This window comes from Boleophthalmus pectinirostris, unplaced genomic scaffold (assembly GCF_026225935.1).
Source record: "Boleophthalmus pectinirostris isolate CB_2022bp ecotype Guang Dong unplaced genomic scaffold, ASM2622593v1 HiC_scaffold_13, whole genome shotgun sequence".
Classification (NCBI taxonomy): Eukaryota; Metazoa; Chordata; class Actinopteri; order Gobiiformes; family Gobiidae; genus Boleophthalmus; species Boleophthalmus pectinirostris.
In genome coordinates, this window is record NW_026571036.1 from 802,551 (window position 1) to 819,345 (window position 16,795).

General features: G+C 47.9%; 1 protein-coding gene across 5 annotated transcripts in view; it reads right to left on the minus strand.

Annotated features, from left to right (window-relative positions):
• Positions 1 to 15,140, minus strand: part of LOC110160823 (kinase D-interacting substrate of 220 kDa B-like) — a 43,427-nt gene extending 28,287 nt beyond the window's left edge. For 2 of the 5 annotated variants that reach the window (XM_055149129.1, XM_055149127.1), the window contains exons 1-14: positions 14,960 to 15,138; positions 13,096 to 13,251; positions 12,766 to 12,864; positions 11,775 to 11,873; positions 9,680 to 9,778; positions 9,495 to 9,596; positions 9,140 to 9,238; positions 7,642 to 7,839; positions 6,926 to 7,024; positions 4,396 to 4,551; positions 3,404 to 3,502; positions 3,151 to 3,328; positions 1,608 to 1,772; positions 281 to 460 (exon numbers count right to left, since the gene is read on the minus strand). In XM_055149129.1, the coding sequence (XP_055005104.1) occupies positions 281 to 460; positions 1,608 to 1,772; positions 3,151 to 3,328; positions 3,404 to 3,502; positions 4,396 to 4,551; positions 6,926 to 7,024; positions 7,642 to 7,839; positions 9,140 to 9,238; positions 9,495 to 9,596; positions 9,680 to 9,778; positions 11,775 to 11,873; positions 12,766 to 12,864; positions 13,096 to 13,227 (1,705 nt within the window). In that variant the 5' untranslated portion in view covers positions 13,228 to 13,251; positions 14,960 to 15,138. Of the gene's footprint in view, positions 1 to 280; positions 461 to 1,607; positions 1,773 to 3,150; positions 3,329 to 3,403; positions 3,503 to 4,395; positions 4,552 to 6,925; positions 7,025 to 7,641; positions 7,840 to 9,139; positions 9,239 to 9,494; positions 9,597 to 9,679; positions 9,779 to 11,774; positions 11,874 to 12,765; positions 12,865 to 13,095; positions 13,252 to 14,959 lie in introns of all 5 variants that reach the window. The other 3 variants (XR_008631627.1, XM_055149128.1, XM_055149130.1) reach the window with 3 other exon arrangements.
• Between the last annotated feature and the right edge of the window lie 1,655 nt (positions 15,141 to 16,795).

Genomic DNA, 16,795 nt, shown 5'->3' on the forward strand with positions numbered 1-16,795 from the left:
CAGCCTCCCCACAGACAGAGCGGGTCTGTCCCTGTCCCCTCCAGCAGAGACCGAACTACAGGCGGACGCGGTTTCTCGAGCCCAGCTAAGAGCCTCACAAACTCACAACCCTCTGCACACGACCCCGGCCCCCCCCCACACCCCTTAACCATAACACAGGGACCCGGCCTGGTGCACTCGATGACATCATGAGTGTCCCTCCCATGATGCATCTGGAGAGTTGGTTTGGAGTAGTTTGGTTAGTAGTAGTATTTAGTATTTAGTATTTAGTATTTCTCACCAAAGAAGAGGTAGAGCAGAGCGAGCAGACTCAGAGCCACGGCCAGAGCCAAACGAGGATCCACGGTGAAGCCCAGAACCAGACCCACGGACCCACACAGGACCAGGGTCAGAACCAGGACCAACCACGAGAACCGGAACAGAGGCTGCACCTGCTGCCCCGCGAACGTCTTCATCTCATCTGCAACACGAGAACAACGCTCAGACCAGGACCAGACCAGGACCAGGACCAGACCTGGACCAGACCAGGACCAGGACCAGACCTGGACCAGGACCAGACCTGGACCAGGACCAGACCAGAACCAGACCAGACCAGACCAGACCAGACCAGACCAGACCAGGACCAGACCGACCAGGACCAGACCAGACCAGACCAGACCAGACCAGACCAGGACCAGGACCAGGACCAGGACCAGGACCAGACCAGGACCAGACCAGGACCAGGACCAGACCAGGACCAGACCAGGACCAGGACCAGACCAGACCAGACCAGACCAGGACCAGACCAGACCAGACCAGGGACCAGACCAGGACCAGGACCAGGACCAGACCAGGACCAGGACCAGGACCAGGACCAGACCAGACCAGACCAGACCAGACCAGACCAGACCAGGACCAGACCAGGACCAGGACCAGGACCAGACCAGACCAGACCAGACCAGGACCAGACCAAGACCAGGACCAGAACCAGGACCAGACCAGGACCAGCCAGGACCAGGACCAGACCTGGACCAGACCAGACCAGGACCAGACCAGGACCAGACAGGACAGACCAGACCAGACCCAGACCAGACCAGGACCAGACCAGACCAGACCAGACCAGGACCAGGACCAGACCAGGACCAGAACCAGACAGGACCAGACCAGACCAGACCAGACCAGACCAGACCAGGACCAGACCAGACCAGACCAGGACCAGACCAGGACCAGACCAGACCAGACCAGACCAGGACCAGACCAGGACCAGACCAGGACCAGGACCAGGACCAGACCAGGGACCAGACCAGGACCAGACCAGGACCAGACCAGACCAGACCAGACCAGGACCAGGACCAGACCACCAGACCAGGACCAGACCAGACCAGACCAGACCAGACCAGACCAGACCAGACCAGACCAGACCAGACCAGACCAGGACCAGACCAGGACCAGGACCAGGACCAGGACCAGGACCAGACCAGGACCAGACCAGACCAGGACCAGGACCAGACCAGGACCAGACCAGGACCAGGACCAGACCAGGACCAGAACCGGACAAAGACTCAGGTCTAAACCAGGTCTAAACCAGGTCTAAACCAGGTCTAAACCAGGTCTAAACCAGGTCTTACCCTCGAGTTTCTTGAGCAGGAAGGACTTGCCCGAGCCCCACTGGGCGTACAGTCCCACACAGATGGGCGGCTGCATCGTTGGTTCACTCAGAATATCTGCCAGAGCCGAAGAATACAGATCATACCCCAACATGTCCCCCCCCGAGTCCGACGGGGACAGGTGTCCTGCAGGAGACAGGAGAGACACACAGGTGAGACACAGGTGAGACACACAGGTGAGACACAGGTGAGACACACAGGTGAGACACAGAGACACAGGTGAGACACACAGGTGAGACACAGGTGAGTCACACAGGTGAGACACAGGTGAGACACACAGGTGAGACACACAGGTGAGACACACAGGTGAGACACACAGGTGAGACACACAGGTGAGACAGGTGAGACACACACAGGTGAGACACACAGGTGAGACACACACAGGTGAGACAGGTGAGACACACAGGTGAGAGACACAGGTGAGTCACACAGGTGAGACACACAGGTGAGACACACAGGTGAGAGAGACACACAGGTGAGTCACACAGGTGAGACACACAGGGTGAGACACACACAGGTGAGACACAGGTGAGACACAGGTGAGACAGGAGAGAGACACAGGTGAGACACACACAGGTGAGACAGGAGACACACAGGTGAGACACACAGGTGAGACACACAGGTGAGACAGGAGACACAGGTGAGTCACACAGGTGAGACACACACAGGAGACACACAGGTGAGACACACAGGTGAGGGTGAGACACACAGGAGACACACAGGTTGAGTCACACAGGTGAGACACACAGGTGAGACACACAGGAGAGACACACAGGTGAGACAGGAGAGACACAGGTGAGACACACAGGTGAGACACACAGGTGAGACACACAGGTGACACAGGTGAGACAGGAGAGACACAGGTGAGACACACAGGTGAGACACAGGTGAGACAGGAGACACAGGTGAGACACACAGGTGAGACAGACACAGGTGAGACACAGGTGAGACACACAGGTGAGACACACAGGTGAGACACACAGGTGAGACACACAGGTGAGACACACAGGTGAGACACACAGGTGAGACAGGTGCCCCTACAGGAGACAGGTAAGGAGAAATTTAAAAAAAGAGGATCAGAGGAGGGTCAGAGGAGGGTCAGAGGAGGGAGGGGGTCAGGGGGGTCAGAGGGTCAGAGAGGAGGTCAGAGGAGGGTCAGAGGAGGTCAGAGGAGGGTCAGAGGGGTCAGGGGGTCAGAGGTAGGGGGTGCAGGGTCAGAGGAGTCAGAGAGGGTCAGAGGAGGGTCAGAGGAGGGTCAGAGGGTCAGAGGAGGGTCAGGGGATCAGAGGAGGGTCAGAGGAGGGTCAGGGGGTCAGAGGGTCAGAGTATGACGTGTATGTTCTCGTACGTGCTCCAAAGATCTGCGTGAGGATCAGAGGAGGGTCAGAGGAGGGTCAGAGGAGGGTCAGAGGAGGGTCAGGGGGTCAGAGGGGGGTCAGAGGGGGTCAGAGGAGGGTCAGAGGAGGGTCAGAGGGGTCAGAGTATGACGTGGATGTTCTCGTACGTGCTCCAAAGATCTGCGTGAGGATGCTCTTCTGGTGGTTGCAGTCGATGTTGTAGGGCGTCTCTCCGCTCTTGTTGGGTCGGTACAGGAGGCGTCCGTCTTTCGGGTTCCTCAGCAGCAGCTCGGCCAATCGTCTGCTCCGACCGCGGATCGCGATGTGCAGCGGCGTGTCCCCCCTCTGCACGAGAACCAGACTGAACCGGACTGAACCAGACTGAACCAGGTCTAAACCAGGACTAAACCAGGACCATACCTTGTCCACAGCTGAGACTTTGGCTCCTTTGTCCAGCAGAAGTTCCACGATCTCGATGTTCCTCATCTTTGTGGCTTTGATCAGCGGCGTCTCTCCATCCTGAAAACACAAACACGTCACAACCTCCTCTGCATCATCCTCTGAACCTCTGACCTTCTCCTCTGCTCCTCTGACCTTCCACTGCTCCTCTGCTCCTCTGACCTTCTCCTCTGCTCCTCTGACCTTCTCCACTGCTCCTCTGACCTGCTCCTCTGCCTTCCTCTGACCTTCTCCACTCTCCACTGCTCCTCTGACCTTCTCCTCTGCTCCTCTGACCTTCTCCTCTGCTCCTCTACTGCCTCTCTCCTCTCTGACCTTTCTCTGCTCTGACCTTCCTCTGACCTTCTCCTCCACCTTCTCCTCTGACCTTCTCCTCTGCCTCCTCTGACCTTCTCCTCTCTCTGACCTTCTCCTCTGCTGACCTTCTCCACTGCTCCTCTGACCTTCTCCTCTGCCTCCTCTGACCTTCTCCACTGACCTTTCCTTCTCACTGCTCCTCTGACCTTCTCCACCTTCTCTGACCTTCTCTCTGCTCCTCTGCCTTCTCTCTGACTCCTCTGACCTTCTCCTCTGCTCCTCTTGCTCCTCTGACCTTCTCCTCTGCTCCTTTGACCTTCTCCTCTGACCTTCTCCTCCTCTGCCTTCCTCTGACCTTCTCCTCTGCTCCTTGACTCCTCTGACCTTCTCCACTGCTCCTCTGACCTTCTCCACTGCTCCTCTGACCTTCTCCACTGCTCCTCTGACCTTCTCCTCTGCTCCTCTGCTCCTCTGACCTTCTCCACTGCTCCTCTGACCTTCTCCACTGCTCCTCTGACCTTCTCCTCTGCTCCTCTGACTCCTCTGACCTTCTTCCACTGCTCCTTCTGACCTTCTCCTCTGCTCCTCTGACCTTCTCCACCTCCTCTCTCTCTCTGCTCCTCTGCTCCTCTGACCTTCTCCTCTGCTCCTCTGACCTTCTCCACTGCTCCTCTGACCTTCAGAGTTGTCTGTAGCGCCCCCTGTGGTCTGACCTTGGTGTATGTCTCTGTGTCGGGGTTACACTGCAGGATGTCTCGGACCATGGTGGAGTTTCCTTTCTCCACCGCCCAGTACAGAGCCGTCTTCCCCTCCTGAAACACACACACATGAAGCACACAGGTGAGACAGACAGGTGAGACAGACAGGTGAGACAGACAGGTGAGACAGGTGAGACAGGTGACAGACAGGTGAGACAGACAGGTGAGACAGGTGAGACAGGTGAGACAGACAGGTGAGACAGACAGGTGAGACAGGTGAGACAGACAGGTGAGACAGACAGGTGAGACAGACAGGTGAGACAGTGAGACAGGACAGGTGAGACAGGTGAGACAGACAGGTGAGACAGGTGAGACAGACAGGTGAGACAGGTGAGACAGGTGAGTGAGTCTTGTTTCCAGGAGCACGGTTCTGTTTGGGACGCCCTGACACAGAACACCCTGACGTGGGGAGTGTTTCCATGACGACAGGCGGACGAGCAGGAGGCTGACGGTTCATGTGTTTGAGCTGAAGTGTTTCGGGGGCGTTTGGTTCGGTGCAGGTTTGTGCTCGAGTGAGTTTGTTCAGTTTGTGTGTGTTTATATTCAGTCTCGACAGGTGCAGCTCCACAGAGACTCGGCTCTTTAATGTTCACGAGGAACTGGTCTGTGTGAACATCCCTCCCAACCACCAGAATCCAAAAACCTACAGCCGTGGCGCCGTGGTCCTCACGCTCACCTTTGGCCGCCTCGTACCTGCGACCTCTGACCCCGGCAAAAGTGTTGTTTTTTCTGTCCAAAAATCTGAAGCTTGAGTAAAAGTTCGTGCTGCACTTTACTTTTTGAAAAGTTTTGTTTACTGTTTACAAGGAATTTATTTTTTATAATATTTCAAACATTTGTTGCTTATTTGAGAATATTTGATTTCACTTATGGTCCTGGTCAAACAGAAGTAAACAACAAGACCAAAACTTCCAGTGAATTCATCTGATATAAAAGTGTATTGAACAGATACATATGTACTCGAGTTTATCAAACTGTTCACCTTTTTTCTGTTCCATTTTTGGTTCTAAAGTTCCATCCGTTTTAAACAGACCATGAATGAAACATGGAACAAAAATTATTTCCCAAATTTCAAAGACCTGAAAATCATGTAAATAAATGTTTGTATTTCATCATATCTTGTGTTATTCCATCTTTGAACTGTTGATGAAGGGACAGGATTTAAAAAAAAAAAAAGTATTTAAAATGATAAAAATGTTCTTGGAAGGACTGACATATTTTATAGAAATAGTTTCTTTCATTTTGAAGTAATATTAAAATATTCAGAAGAAAAAAGCCACAAATGATGTAAAATCCTGCACCTTCTACTTGTTTGTACAATTTTCCCTCCGTTACTTTTCCCTCCGTTACCATGACTTTCTTAATAAAAAATCTCATGAGTCAAAAAGTCAGAGGTTTTTCAACCTAATCTTGTACCATATGGTAGAAAACTATATGAAGCAAATATTCAAACCAGTTTGTTAAGGATATGGAAGTGAGAACCAAGAGTTATCACTGTTTGGATTTATTGACCAAAAAGTGCTGCATATTTCATTCCCTCCGTTACCAACATGAGTTTTTAAATTTTTTGTGTTGAACTTGAAAGAATCTCACAGGTTTAACTTGACCCTGTTGGAGTGTAACTCTTTCCTACATTCTGATACTTTACTTATTTCAATAGTTCCTCTAGTTTCTGAATAAGAGACATTTGAATGTCAAAAATCTGACCGTTTCCTCCGTTAACACTTGACTGGACCCTTGTCAGTTTTACCAAGCAGAACTTTGACTTTATTTTATTTTCCCATTTGTAAAATGTTCAAACTAATTGTTGTTTTAACCGTGACCTTGAAACCGAGATACATACTGAACTGTGATTTTTGTTCCGTTACAAAACCACTGTGACTCCTGTGCCTGTGGTTTAAAGTCTGAACTGCTGATCCTGTGTCATCCACGTTCTCTGAGGCTAACTGGAGGCACTGCTCTGTCTGAACTTAGGGCTAATCTGAATTTTATTTTAACACAGTCTGACCAGAAAGAACTGACTCAGGTGAACTCCAACATGTGATCTGATCTGTGCTGTTAAACACGGCCCCAGTGGCCACACGCTGGTACTACAACGAAAAACTCCCCCAGGCCCAGAAAGGATTTACCCCATAGAGCGCAATTAATCACAAACTGCTCCTGTTCGACTGACAGGGGCTGACAGGAGCTGACAGGGGCTGACAGGGGCTGACAGGGGCTGACAGGGGCTGACAGGGGCTGACAGGGCACCAACAACTTTAAAAAAATGTCAGATTTTGTGGCAATTTTTGTTGTTCTCTTAAAACCTTTCTGACGTCGTTTGTGAGCGTGTGAATTGCGTCTCTACAGTAACAGCTGAACATTCCACCACAGACGCACATGTAGAATCCCCCCTGCAGGTGTAGATGTCGTGTGCGGCGGGAGGTACCTGTCCTCTGATGTCGATGTCGGCGTATTTGTGCAGCAGAGCCCGAACGATCTCCACGTGTCCTCCTCTCACCGCCCCGATCAACACCGTGTCTCCACTCTGACCAAACACACACACTTTAGACCTGGTCCAGTCCTGGTTTAGTCCTGGTTTAGTCCTGGTTTAGTCCTGGTCCAGTCCTGGTTTAGTCCTGGTTTAGTCCTGGTTTAGTCCTGGTTTAGTCCTGGTTTAGTCCTGGTTTAGTCCTGGTTTAGTCCAGTTTTAGTCCTGTTTCAGTCCTGGTTCAGTCCCGGTTTAGTCCAGTTTTAGTCTAGTTTTTAGTTTTAGTCCTTTTAGTCCAGTTTCCTGTTTTAGTCCCGGTTTAGTCCAGTTTTAGTCCTGGTTTTAGTCCAGTTTTTAGTCCCCCAGTTTTAGTCCTTTTAGTCCAGTTTTAGTCCAGTTTTAGTCCCGATTTAGTCCAGTTTTAGTCCAGTTTTAGTCCAGTTTTAGTCCAGTTTTAGTCCTGGTTTAGTCCCGGTTTAGTCCAGTTTTAGTCCTTAGTCCCGTTTTAGTCCCGTTTTAGTCCTGGTTTAGTCCAGTTTAATCCAGTTTTAGTCCTGGTTTAGTCCAGTTTAATCAAGTTTTAGTCCTGGTTTAGTCCTGGTTTAGTCCAGTTTTAGTCCCGGTCCAGTCCCGGTCCAGTCCCGGTCCAGTCCCGGTCCAGTCCCGGTCCTGACCCGGTCTGGGATGTTCACGTAGGTCCCGGCCTCCAGCAGGTCCTGGACGATCTCGGTGAATCCTTCTTTGGCGGCGATCATCAGCGCCGTGTTCCCGTCTTTGTCCGTCATGTTCACGTTGGGGTTCCTCTTCAGGAGCTCCTTCACCACCTCCGTGTAGCCGCCGCGCACCGCCACGATCAGCGCCGTCATCGAGTTCTGACCACAGACAAACGGGTCAGAACCACACACGCCCCAGTGCCAGTTCAGACGATGTTATGTTTTTCACTTTAGATGCTGATTGTGACTCTGTGTTTAAGTATCTGCAGGTACCGAGCGCAGACGCTGAAAACAACTATTTTACTTTAAACTAAAATAAAATAAAACATAACTGATCATGCAGCTGTCATTTATCCCTCAAGTAAACACAAAACAGAACATTACGAGACTTTCTGCTCTAACTGGAGCCTGGAAATCTTCTGATTTTTGTCATTTTGTCATTTTGTCACATCAGTCAGGATATCGAACTCTGACTCAGGTTAAACTCAGGAAAGTTTATTTGTTCCATTAAATGTAGAATTTTAAATCCCGCTGAATTTATCACTACTCTGTCTGAATTATTTTATTCAGATATTTTAGTTGCTGAAATTTTAAGTGTACTTTTTCAATATTCCTATCGAATAATATTCATATTATATTTTTCAATAAAAATTCAGCAGCGTATAAAATTCAAAATCTGATGGAACAAATGATCTTCTACATCAGAAGTGTCAAACTCATTTTGTTTCAGGGGTCGTGTCCAACTTACTTTAATCCAAAGTGAAACTCACGTCATATAAACCCCAAAAATAACAATAAGTTCAAATATTTGTGCAGAGAAACACAAATCTATTACACAAATCTTTTTTAACTGATGAACTCTTTCTTTTACAAAATATTATAATATTATGAACAACCTGAAACAAACCAAAAAAAATGCATTTTCAACACAAAGTTTGAACATGAACTTGTGCATTTCATAGAATTTAGTCGAGTTTTCTTTTTGCTCCTGAAACTTTTCATTTTTTATCCTGCACAAGTTCATCAGGATCAGACACCGTGAGGAGCTGTGGTCTTCAGAACGTCACTCAGGTGCTCGTGTGTTTGTGTGTTTGTGTGTTCAGCTTTGAGCGCAGATAAGTTTTATTCATGTTCATTACTGAGAAAACCTGCTCACAAACGTAGTAACTGTAAATGTATTATTTCTGTAAATCTATTATTTCTGTAAATCTATTATTTCTGTAAATCTATTATTTCTGTAAATCTATTATTTGTCGTTGTCTGCGGGACATCTGAGGTTTTGACTGTGAACGGTGTGTGAAAAATTGAAAATTCTGTCTTCAGGTTTTAAAACATAATTGAAATATTTTAGTAGAAAATCATCCGAGGGCCAGATTAAATGTCCCCGTGTTCTCCAGGCTCCTGTCACGGGATCGATTCTGTCTGTGATAAAGTATAAAGTACATGAAGTGCTCCGTACCGCCCCCTCCTGGTCGACGTCGGCGCCGTTCTCCAGCAGGTGCATCACACAGTCGTAGTGTCCTTTCCGCGCCGCCCAGATCAGAGGAGTGGTGCCGTACTGAAAAACACAAACTCACGTTAACAGGATCATCATAAAAACATGAAAAAACAGAAGAAAAAGAAATAAAAAACTACAGAGACGAGACTAAATCCATTTTACACTGAGATGGAGTGAATGTTTTTACAAATATAATAATATAATTCACTAAACTACAGAGATGGTGTTAGTTTATTTCTTTCTGTTTGTATGAGTGTGTGTTTTTGTAGTCCAGAGGAGCGGTGCATGCTGGTCCGTGTCGTCCGTGTGACTGAACCTTGTCGGAGCAGTTGACTTTGGCGCCGTGATCCAGTAACAGTTTGACGATCTCCGAGTGTCCTCGACCCGCCGCCCAAATGATCGGGTACACGCTGTACTGCTGCAAAACACAGAGAGACCGGGGTTAGACCGGGACCGGGACCAGGACCAAGACCGGGACCAGGACCAGGACCAGAGCAGTACCTGTCCGGTGGTGTTGGGGTTGGCTCCTTCTTCCAGCAGGAGTTTGGCGACTTCAGTTCGTCCTTTGTAACAGGACCAGGTCAGAGCCGTCCACCCGCCCTGAAACACAACAACACTTTACACCAGATCCCAGATATTTTACTTTTATTTTACTCTCATTTTCCCTCCGTTCTCCTCTCTGTCTGTCGCGTATTTGTCCAATCCACTTTATTTCTGTCGCACATTTCACAAACAAACAGTTTCCAAAGTGCTGCACAAAAACATAATAACAACAACAATAATAAAACGATAAAATAAACTACTAAAATAATACTAGTCTTAAAATAATAAAACCAGTCAAATTAAATAAAAACAAAAGCATAGAATATAAATAAATAAACCAATAAATAAATGAAATCAATAAAAACACATAAAAATAAATCAAAAACACAGAGGAGCACATAACTCTCGCAGTGTTAAGGTTCGTTCACACCAAAGCGTCAAAGTGTCCAGTTTCTATGTAAAGTCCATGTGGACGCGACTACAGCGTCCTGCGTTTTTGCTGCACGTCTTGAGCGTTTTAGCGTCGGCGTTTTAGCGTCGGCGTCTAGACGCACGTCCAAGGAGTCAGCGTCAAGAAGTTGAAAATGTTGAACTTTTCGCATCAGATGAGCCGCGTCGACCAATCAGGGACGAGTATCCAGAGACTCAGCGACGTTATTATCAGGAAGAAAAACCCCAGAACCACAAACATGAACGGAACATAAATATATACACCACAAACACCTAGACCAGGACCGGACCAGGACTACACCAGGACCGGACCAGGACTACACCAGGACTGGACCAGGACTAAACAAGGACTAGACCGAGAAAAGACCGAGACTAAACCAGGACTGGACCGGGACTAGACCGTGATTAGACCGGGACTAGACCGGGACTAGACCAGGACTAGACCAGGACTAGACCAGGACTAGACCAGGACTAGACCGGGACTGATCCAGTGTCATTAGTGGAGTATAAATATAAACTCACTCCAGTCTTCGAGTCGATTTCCTCCGCTGATGTTTTATGTGATAAAAACTCTAAAGTCTCAGTCTGGTCTGACATTGTTTCGGGAAAAGTCCAGGACCGGGCTCTTGTTTCCAGGGCAACGGACGCACGTCAAGTATTTTTGTCCCGTTGGTCCACGGCGTCAAAGACACGAGCGTCGGGGGCGTCTGAACTCAAATGCAAAGGCTCCAAAAAGAAACGTCAAGGCGTTTTTTGACGCTTTGGTGTGAACGAACCTTTAAAAGTTAAAAGTAAATAAAATAAATAAAAGTGGGTCTTAAGACGAGACTTAAAACTCTCCACTGTGGAGCTGTTCAGATGTGGGGGGGCAGAGTGTTCCAGAACGTTCCAGAGTTTAGGGCCGACCACAGGAAGGTCCTGTCCCCCCTGGTTTTAAGTCTCGTCTTAGGCCCCCTGAGCTGGAGCTGGACCTCAGACCTCAGACCTCAGACCTCAGACCTCAGACCTCGGCCTCAGACCTCAGACCTCAGACCTCAGACCTCAGACCTCAGACCTCAGACCTCAGGACCTCAGCGGGGGTGTTAATCTGGATGAGGTCCCGAGACGAACGTCGTCGACTTTATCGTCCAACAGACTGAGATTTGTTTTCATGAGTCTGGTTACAGATGAGAGTTTGAGTCTGAATGATCGAGTTCTGTTCTGTGTCTGTGCTTCTGCAGTTTGTTTTTTAAACCAGCAGATGGCGCTAGAGACGCACCAACACAGAGCTCCTCCTCCTGTGTGTCCGTGTGTGTGTCTGTGTGTGTGCGTGTGTGTCTGTGTGTGTGTCTGTGTGTGTCTGTGTGTGTGTGCGTGTGTGTGTGTGTGTGTGTGTGTGTGTGTGTGTGTGTGTGTGTGTGTGTGTGTGTGTGTGTGTGTGTGTGTGTGTGTGTGTGTCTGTGTGTGTGTGTGTGTGTGTGTGTCTGTGTGTGTGTGTGTGTGTGTGTGTCTGTGTGTGTGTGTGTGTGTGTGTGTGTGTGTGTGTGTGTGTCAGGTCACATGTGTGTGCCGCTGAACGTGTTTGGATACATAAATATTTCCCACGATGCCTCGCTGCTCTCACCATGTCGCGGTGCTCGATGTAGGCGCTGTTCTCCAGCAGTTCCCTCACCACGTCCAGGTGTCCTTCCTTCGCCGCCGAGATCAGAGCCGACCAGCAGTCCTACGGAAACACGGCGGAGAGCGCGGGTCAACGGGCTAACCACTCTGCCACACGCCGGAAACCAGAACCAGGACATACTGAAGTGGATCTGGAGCAGGTGACAGGTCACACGTTCCACCCAAACACAGTTCAGATCTTTATATTTAAACTCTTACTGAAGATTTGACTTTTCTCTTCCAAATTAGGTTTAAATTGTTTTTCTCGTCTGGAAATCGTGACCTCACACCAGGTAGAAGTGTAACTGACCCAAAACTGCTCTAAAGTCACACAAATTATGACTCGATTAATAAAAACACAACAAAACATGATAGTGATTTTGATTTTGTTGATTTTGATTTTGAGGAGTGATTTTGTTGAAATAATAATTACAAAGAAACTGAAAAAACGATGTCATCAGTGTGTTTCGAACTCTTTACTTCTGTAACTTGCAGACATATTTTTCAACTTTTCTTCTCAAACGGCTCTTGATTCATGTAAAACTCTTATTTTTATTTACAGCAGGTTTTATCAGAGTGAATGAATCAGAAAAGAGAGAAACATCATCTTTAAACTGTGTCATATTCAAGGATTGAGGTCGTGGGTCTGACTTTGTCCTCGTGGTGTGAGTGTGTGTGTTGAAAACCCGTCCACACACTCACACACACTCAGACGTATGTGCAGGTCACCCCCGGCGACAGGAGAGTGTTTCCATGGAGACTGTTTCCAGGTAACACGTCTCCATCGCTCACCAGAGAACAACAGTATTGATCTGAGAGACGAGTGTGTGTTTGTCTCGGTGTGATGTGTGTGTGTGTGTGTAATGGTATATGTGCATGTGTGTATATGTGTGTGTGTGTGTGTGTGTGTGTGTGTGTGTGTATGTGTGCATGTGTCTCTGTGTGTGTGTTCTGACCACATCGTCCAGGTTGACGTTGGCTCCTCTTCGGATCAGTTCCTGGACGATCTCCAGACTGCCCTGCTCCGCCGCCAACATCAGAGGAGTCTGACCGTTCTGTAAAACACACACACACACACGGATTTATACACACACACACACACACACACACAGCCTGCTGCAGCAGGAGACTGATCGCCCCCTGCTGACTGTGACCTGAACTACAACAGTCCAGGTCAAAATACTGTGCATTATCCTCATGGTTCCTGGTTCTAAACCCGAGCTCTGACATGTGAGGTGTGACATGTGAGGTGTGACATGTGAGGTGTGAGGTGTGTCAGTTCTCACGTCACTGCGTCCGTCCACCTCCTTGTATCGGTCCAGATGAGCCCTGAGCCCGGCCAGGTTCTCCTCCTCCACCAGAACAAACAGGTTCTGGATGGCCAGAGTGGTCATCTTTATGGACGTGGTGGTGTCCATGTCTGCGCACGGCTGAAGGTCTGTCTGAAGGAACCAAAAACACGGGTAAAAGTGGGTCAGAACCGGGACTAAAGTGTGTGTGATTTGTGTGTGACGTGTCGTGTGATGACGTCATCGTGGTTCTGTTCGGTTCTGCAGGTGTGAGTGCGGAACACAGAACCCACAGGAATCACACGGTTCTAAAGTCCCAGTGTGAGTCACCCTAAAGCTCCAAAAAGTTTATTTTGGGATATTTTTTATATAAATAAGTATATAAAACATAAAATGAATAAAAAATTAACTTTGGATATTTTTTATTGGATGCCTTATTTTATATCCAAAGTTTATTTTTTATTCATTTTATGTTTTATACGGGTCTGGGTCTGTCTCGGTCTCGGGTCTGTCGGGTCTGGGTCTGTCCGGGTCTGTCCGGGTCTGTCCGGGTCTGTCTCGGGTCTGTCTGGGGTCTGTCCGGGTCTGTCTGGGTCTGTCTCGGTCTGTCTCGGTCTGTCTGTCGGGTCTGTCCGGGTCTGTCTCGGGTCTGTCTGGGTCTGTCCGGTCTGTCTCGGTCTGTCTGGGTCTGTCCGGGTCTGTCCGGGTCTGTCTCGGGTCTGTCTCGGGTCTGTCCGGGTCTGTCTCGGTCTGTCTCGGGTCTGTCCGGGTCGGGTCTGTCGGGTCTGTCTCGGTCTGTCCGGGTCTGTCGGGTCTGTCGGGTCTGTCTCGGGTCTGTCTGGGGTCTGTCCGGGTCTGTCTCTGTCTGGTCTGTCTCTGGGTCTGTCCGGGTCTGTCTCGGGTCTGTCTCGGGTCTGTCTCTGTCTCTGTCCGGGTCTGTCTCGGGTCTGTCTCGGTCTGTCTGTCTGTCGGTCTGTCCGGGTCTGTCTCGGTCTGTCTGTCTGTCTGGTCTGTCTCTGTCTCGGTCTGTCTGGTCTGTCTCGGGTCTGTCTCGGGTCTGTCTCGGGTCTGTCTCGGGTCTGTCTCGGGTCTGTCTCGTCTGTCGGGTCTGTCTCTGGTCTCGGTCTGTCTCGGGTCTGTCTCGGTCTGTCTCTGTCTCTGTCTCGGGTCTGTCTCGGGTCTGGGTCTGGGGTCTGTCGTCTGGTCTGTCGGGTCTGTCTGTCTCGGGTCTGTCTCGGGTCTGTCTCGGGTCTGTCTCTGTCTCGGGTCTGTCTTGTCTGGGTTCAACAGGTTTTATTGGTGCGTGTGGAGGAATCCTCCGCGGGTGAGTGTAATGTTCCTCCTGGAGTCATAAACGCTGCGGTCCGAAGGCCGCAGATAACAACAAACCAATAACGGCGCGTCCATTTTACACTCACGGTGTTTTAACGGAATAACACGGAGCAGAGTGAAGGAACCCGCACTGTTTCTACCCACATCCTATTATTGTATCAGAGCAGAGCCACACCCTGCGCCTCTTCAGCCTCACAAACAAACTCCAGCGCAACTAAAACCAAATAAATATTAAAAATGGAGATATTACTGATAAAAGTGTCATAAAATGTCCTGTACGTGCGCAGGAACAGCAATAACCTTATAACCTTCAAAACACGACCAGGCAAACGATAAAAACAAACAAAAAAATCATAATAATATCATTAAATCAAGCTTTTATTGCTTTAAATGTTGGTGTTTTCGATTATTTTTTTATTTTTTATTTTTTTATTTTTTTAACGCTGCATTTTCCCACATCCATCACCGTTTATGAGCCAATAAGCATCGCTCGGAGCGGAGGATGCTCTTTAGATTCGTGACTTTGTACCTTCGGGAAACACTGGTGTCGGTTCGGTTCGGTCCGGTCCTGGTGCTGGTGCGGGGGGCCGGTCCTCGGTGGTCTGCGTGCCCGGGGTCAGAGCGCTGTTCGTCGGCCTCAGTTCGGGTGACGCTCCGCTCTACGCTCCATCCGCCGAAGCTGCGGCCATTTTGGATCTAAAACCGCCGCGAAGCCAAGCCCGCGAAACCAGCGCGGCGCATCCGGTAAGCTCCTACAAAATAAATCCGCACCTGGCGAGAAAACGGGAACTGAAGCGGATGTTTACCAAATTTAAGGTGCGCTATGCCTCTAAACCGCCTTTAATAACGTTATAAATCAACTTACGTCATCACTAAACCATTTTATTGTTCATATTCGCGGTTTGAAGGCGTAATATTTCAGATGAGATTTGTTTTGAAGCGGCGTGTGGGAAGAGCGCTTCCTGTGAGTGGAGAAGAAGCAGAAGGTTTAATGGCGCCGCTTCACCTGTTCACGCTTCACTTCGCACCTCTATTTTTAATTTAAATTATTAAAACATTTAGTTCCTCAACACATCTTCACACCGGACACACAACCTCCTGCCTAAACCTGCACTTTTCTGTCAATGTATTTTAAACCAAAGTAAATTTATTACTCAAATAAATAAATAAATAAATTATAATAATACGACAGAGTAAAAGGGTCAGATTAAAAAAAAAAAAAAAAACATGCTGGTGCTACGAGAATAAAGTTGTAATTTTATGAGAATAAAGTCATATTTTTACGAGAATAAAGTAGTAATTTTATAAGAATAAAGTCATATTTTTACAAGAATAAAGTAGTAATTTTATGAGAATAAAGTCGCAGTGAAAATAAAGTGGTAATATCAGAACATCGGCGGCTCGTGGAGAATTTAGAGAATTTTGTAAAGGAGAAGAATCTGTGTATCATTCGTTCATTCGACTGAACAAGGACTGAATCAGGACTAAACCAGGTCCGGAACCAAACCAGAAAGACCAGGATTGAGACCGGAACCAGACCAGGACTGAAAACAGTTTAGTCCTGGTTTAGTCCTGGTTTAAGTCACGGAAATGGGAAACTGCGTTTCCAGAGTTTTCCTTAACTTTGTATTCGATTCACAGTTTTATTATTAACACCACAAACCCGGGACGTCTCTGTTTTTATTTTGTAAATCTGCTCAGTTGACGTCAGACCCACGATGGAAGTTTCAGTTATTTAAGTGATGATTTAAGTGATTATTTCAGTTATTACATAAAGATGTGATTAGATCTGTTGGTCCGAGTTTGTTGTGGTGCAGTTTATTTTTGTGGAGGAGGTTCTGCCTCCTGCCCACAGAGGCTCTCGCTTTGTTTGGAAATGCCTCAAAAAAAACAACAAAAAAAAACATGGTGGTTTATACGTAAAAAACAAACAAACAAACAAACAAAAAACATGGTGGTTAATATGTAAAAAAAACAAAAAAAAACATGGGTTTATAAGTAAAAAAATAATAATCATAAAAAATTGGGGGTTAATACATAAAAAAACAAGGGTTTATATGTTAAAAAATAAAAATAAAAAACATGGTGGTTAATACGCAAAAAAAAAAAAAAAAGGAGAAAAAACAAAAATTGTGGATTTTCTCAGAATCAACAATTGAAGCACCAAACTGTGACTCTCAAGTAATAAAAATAAAATAAATATTTTGTTCTAAAAGATACAGGAATTTTCAAGAGGCGACAGACGTCGTCTGTCGTCTGTCGTCTGTGTTTGAGGGACATGAGACACTGAGCGTCTGTGGTCAGATCGTCTCAAACGGAGGATTGTCTCTGTGGTCCAGAACCAGAACCTCCTGGACTCAAACAC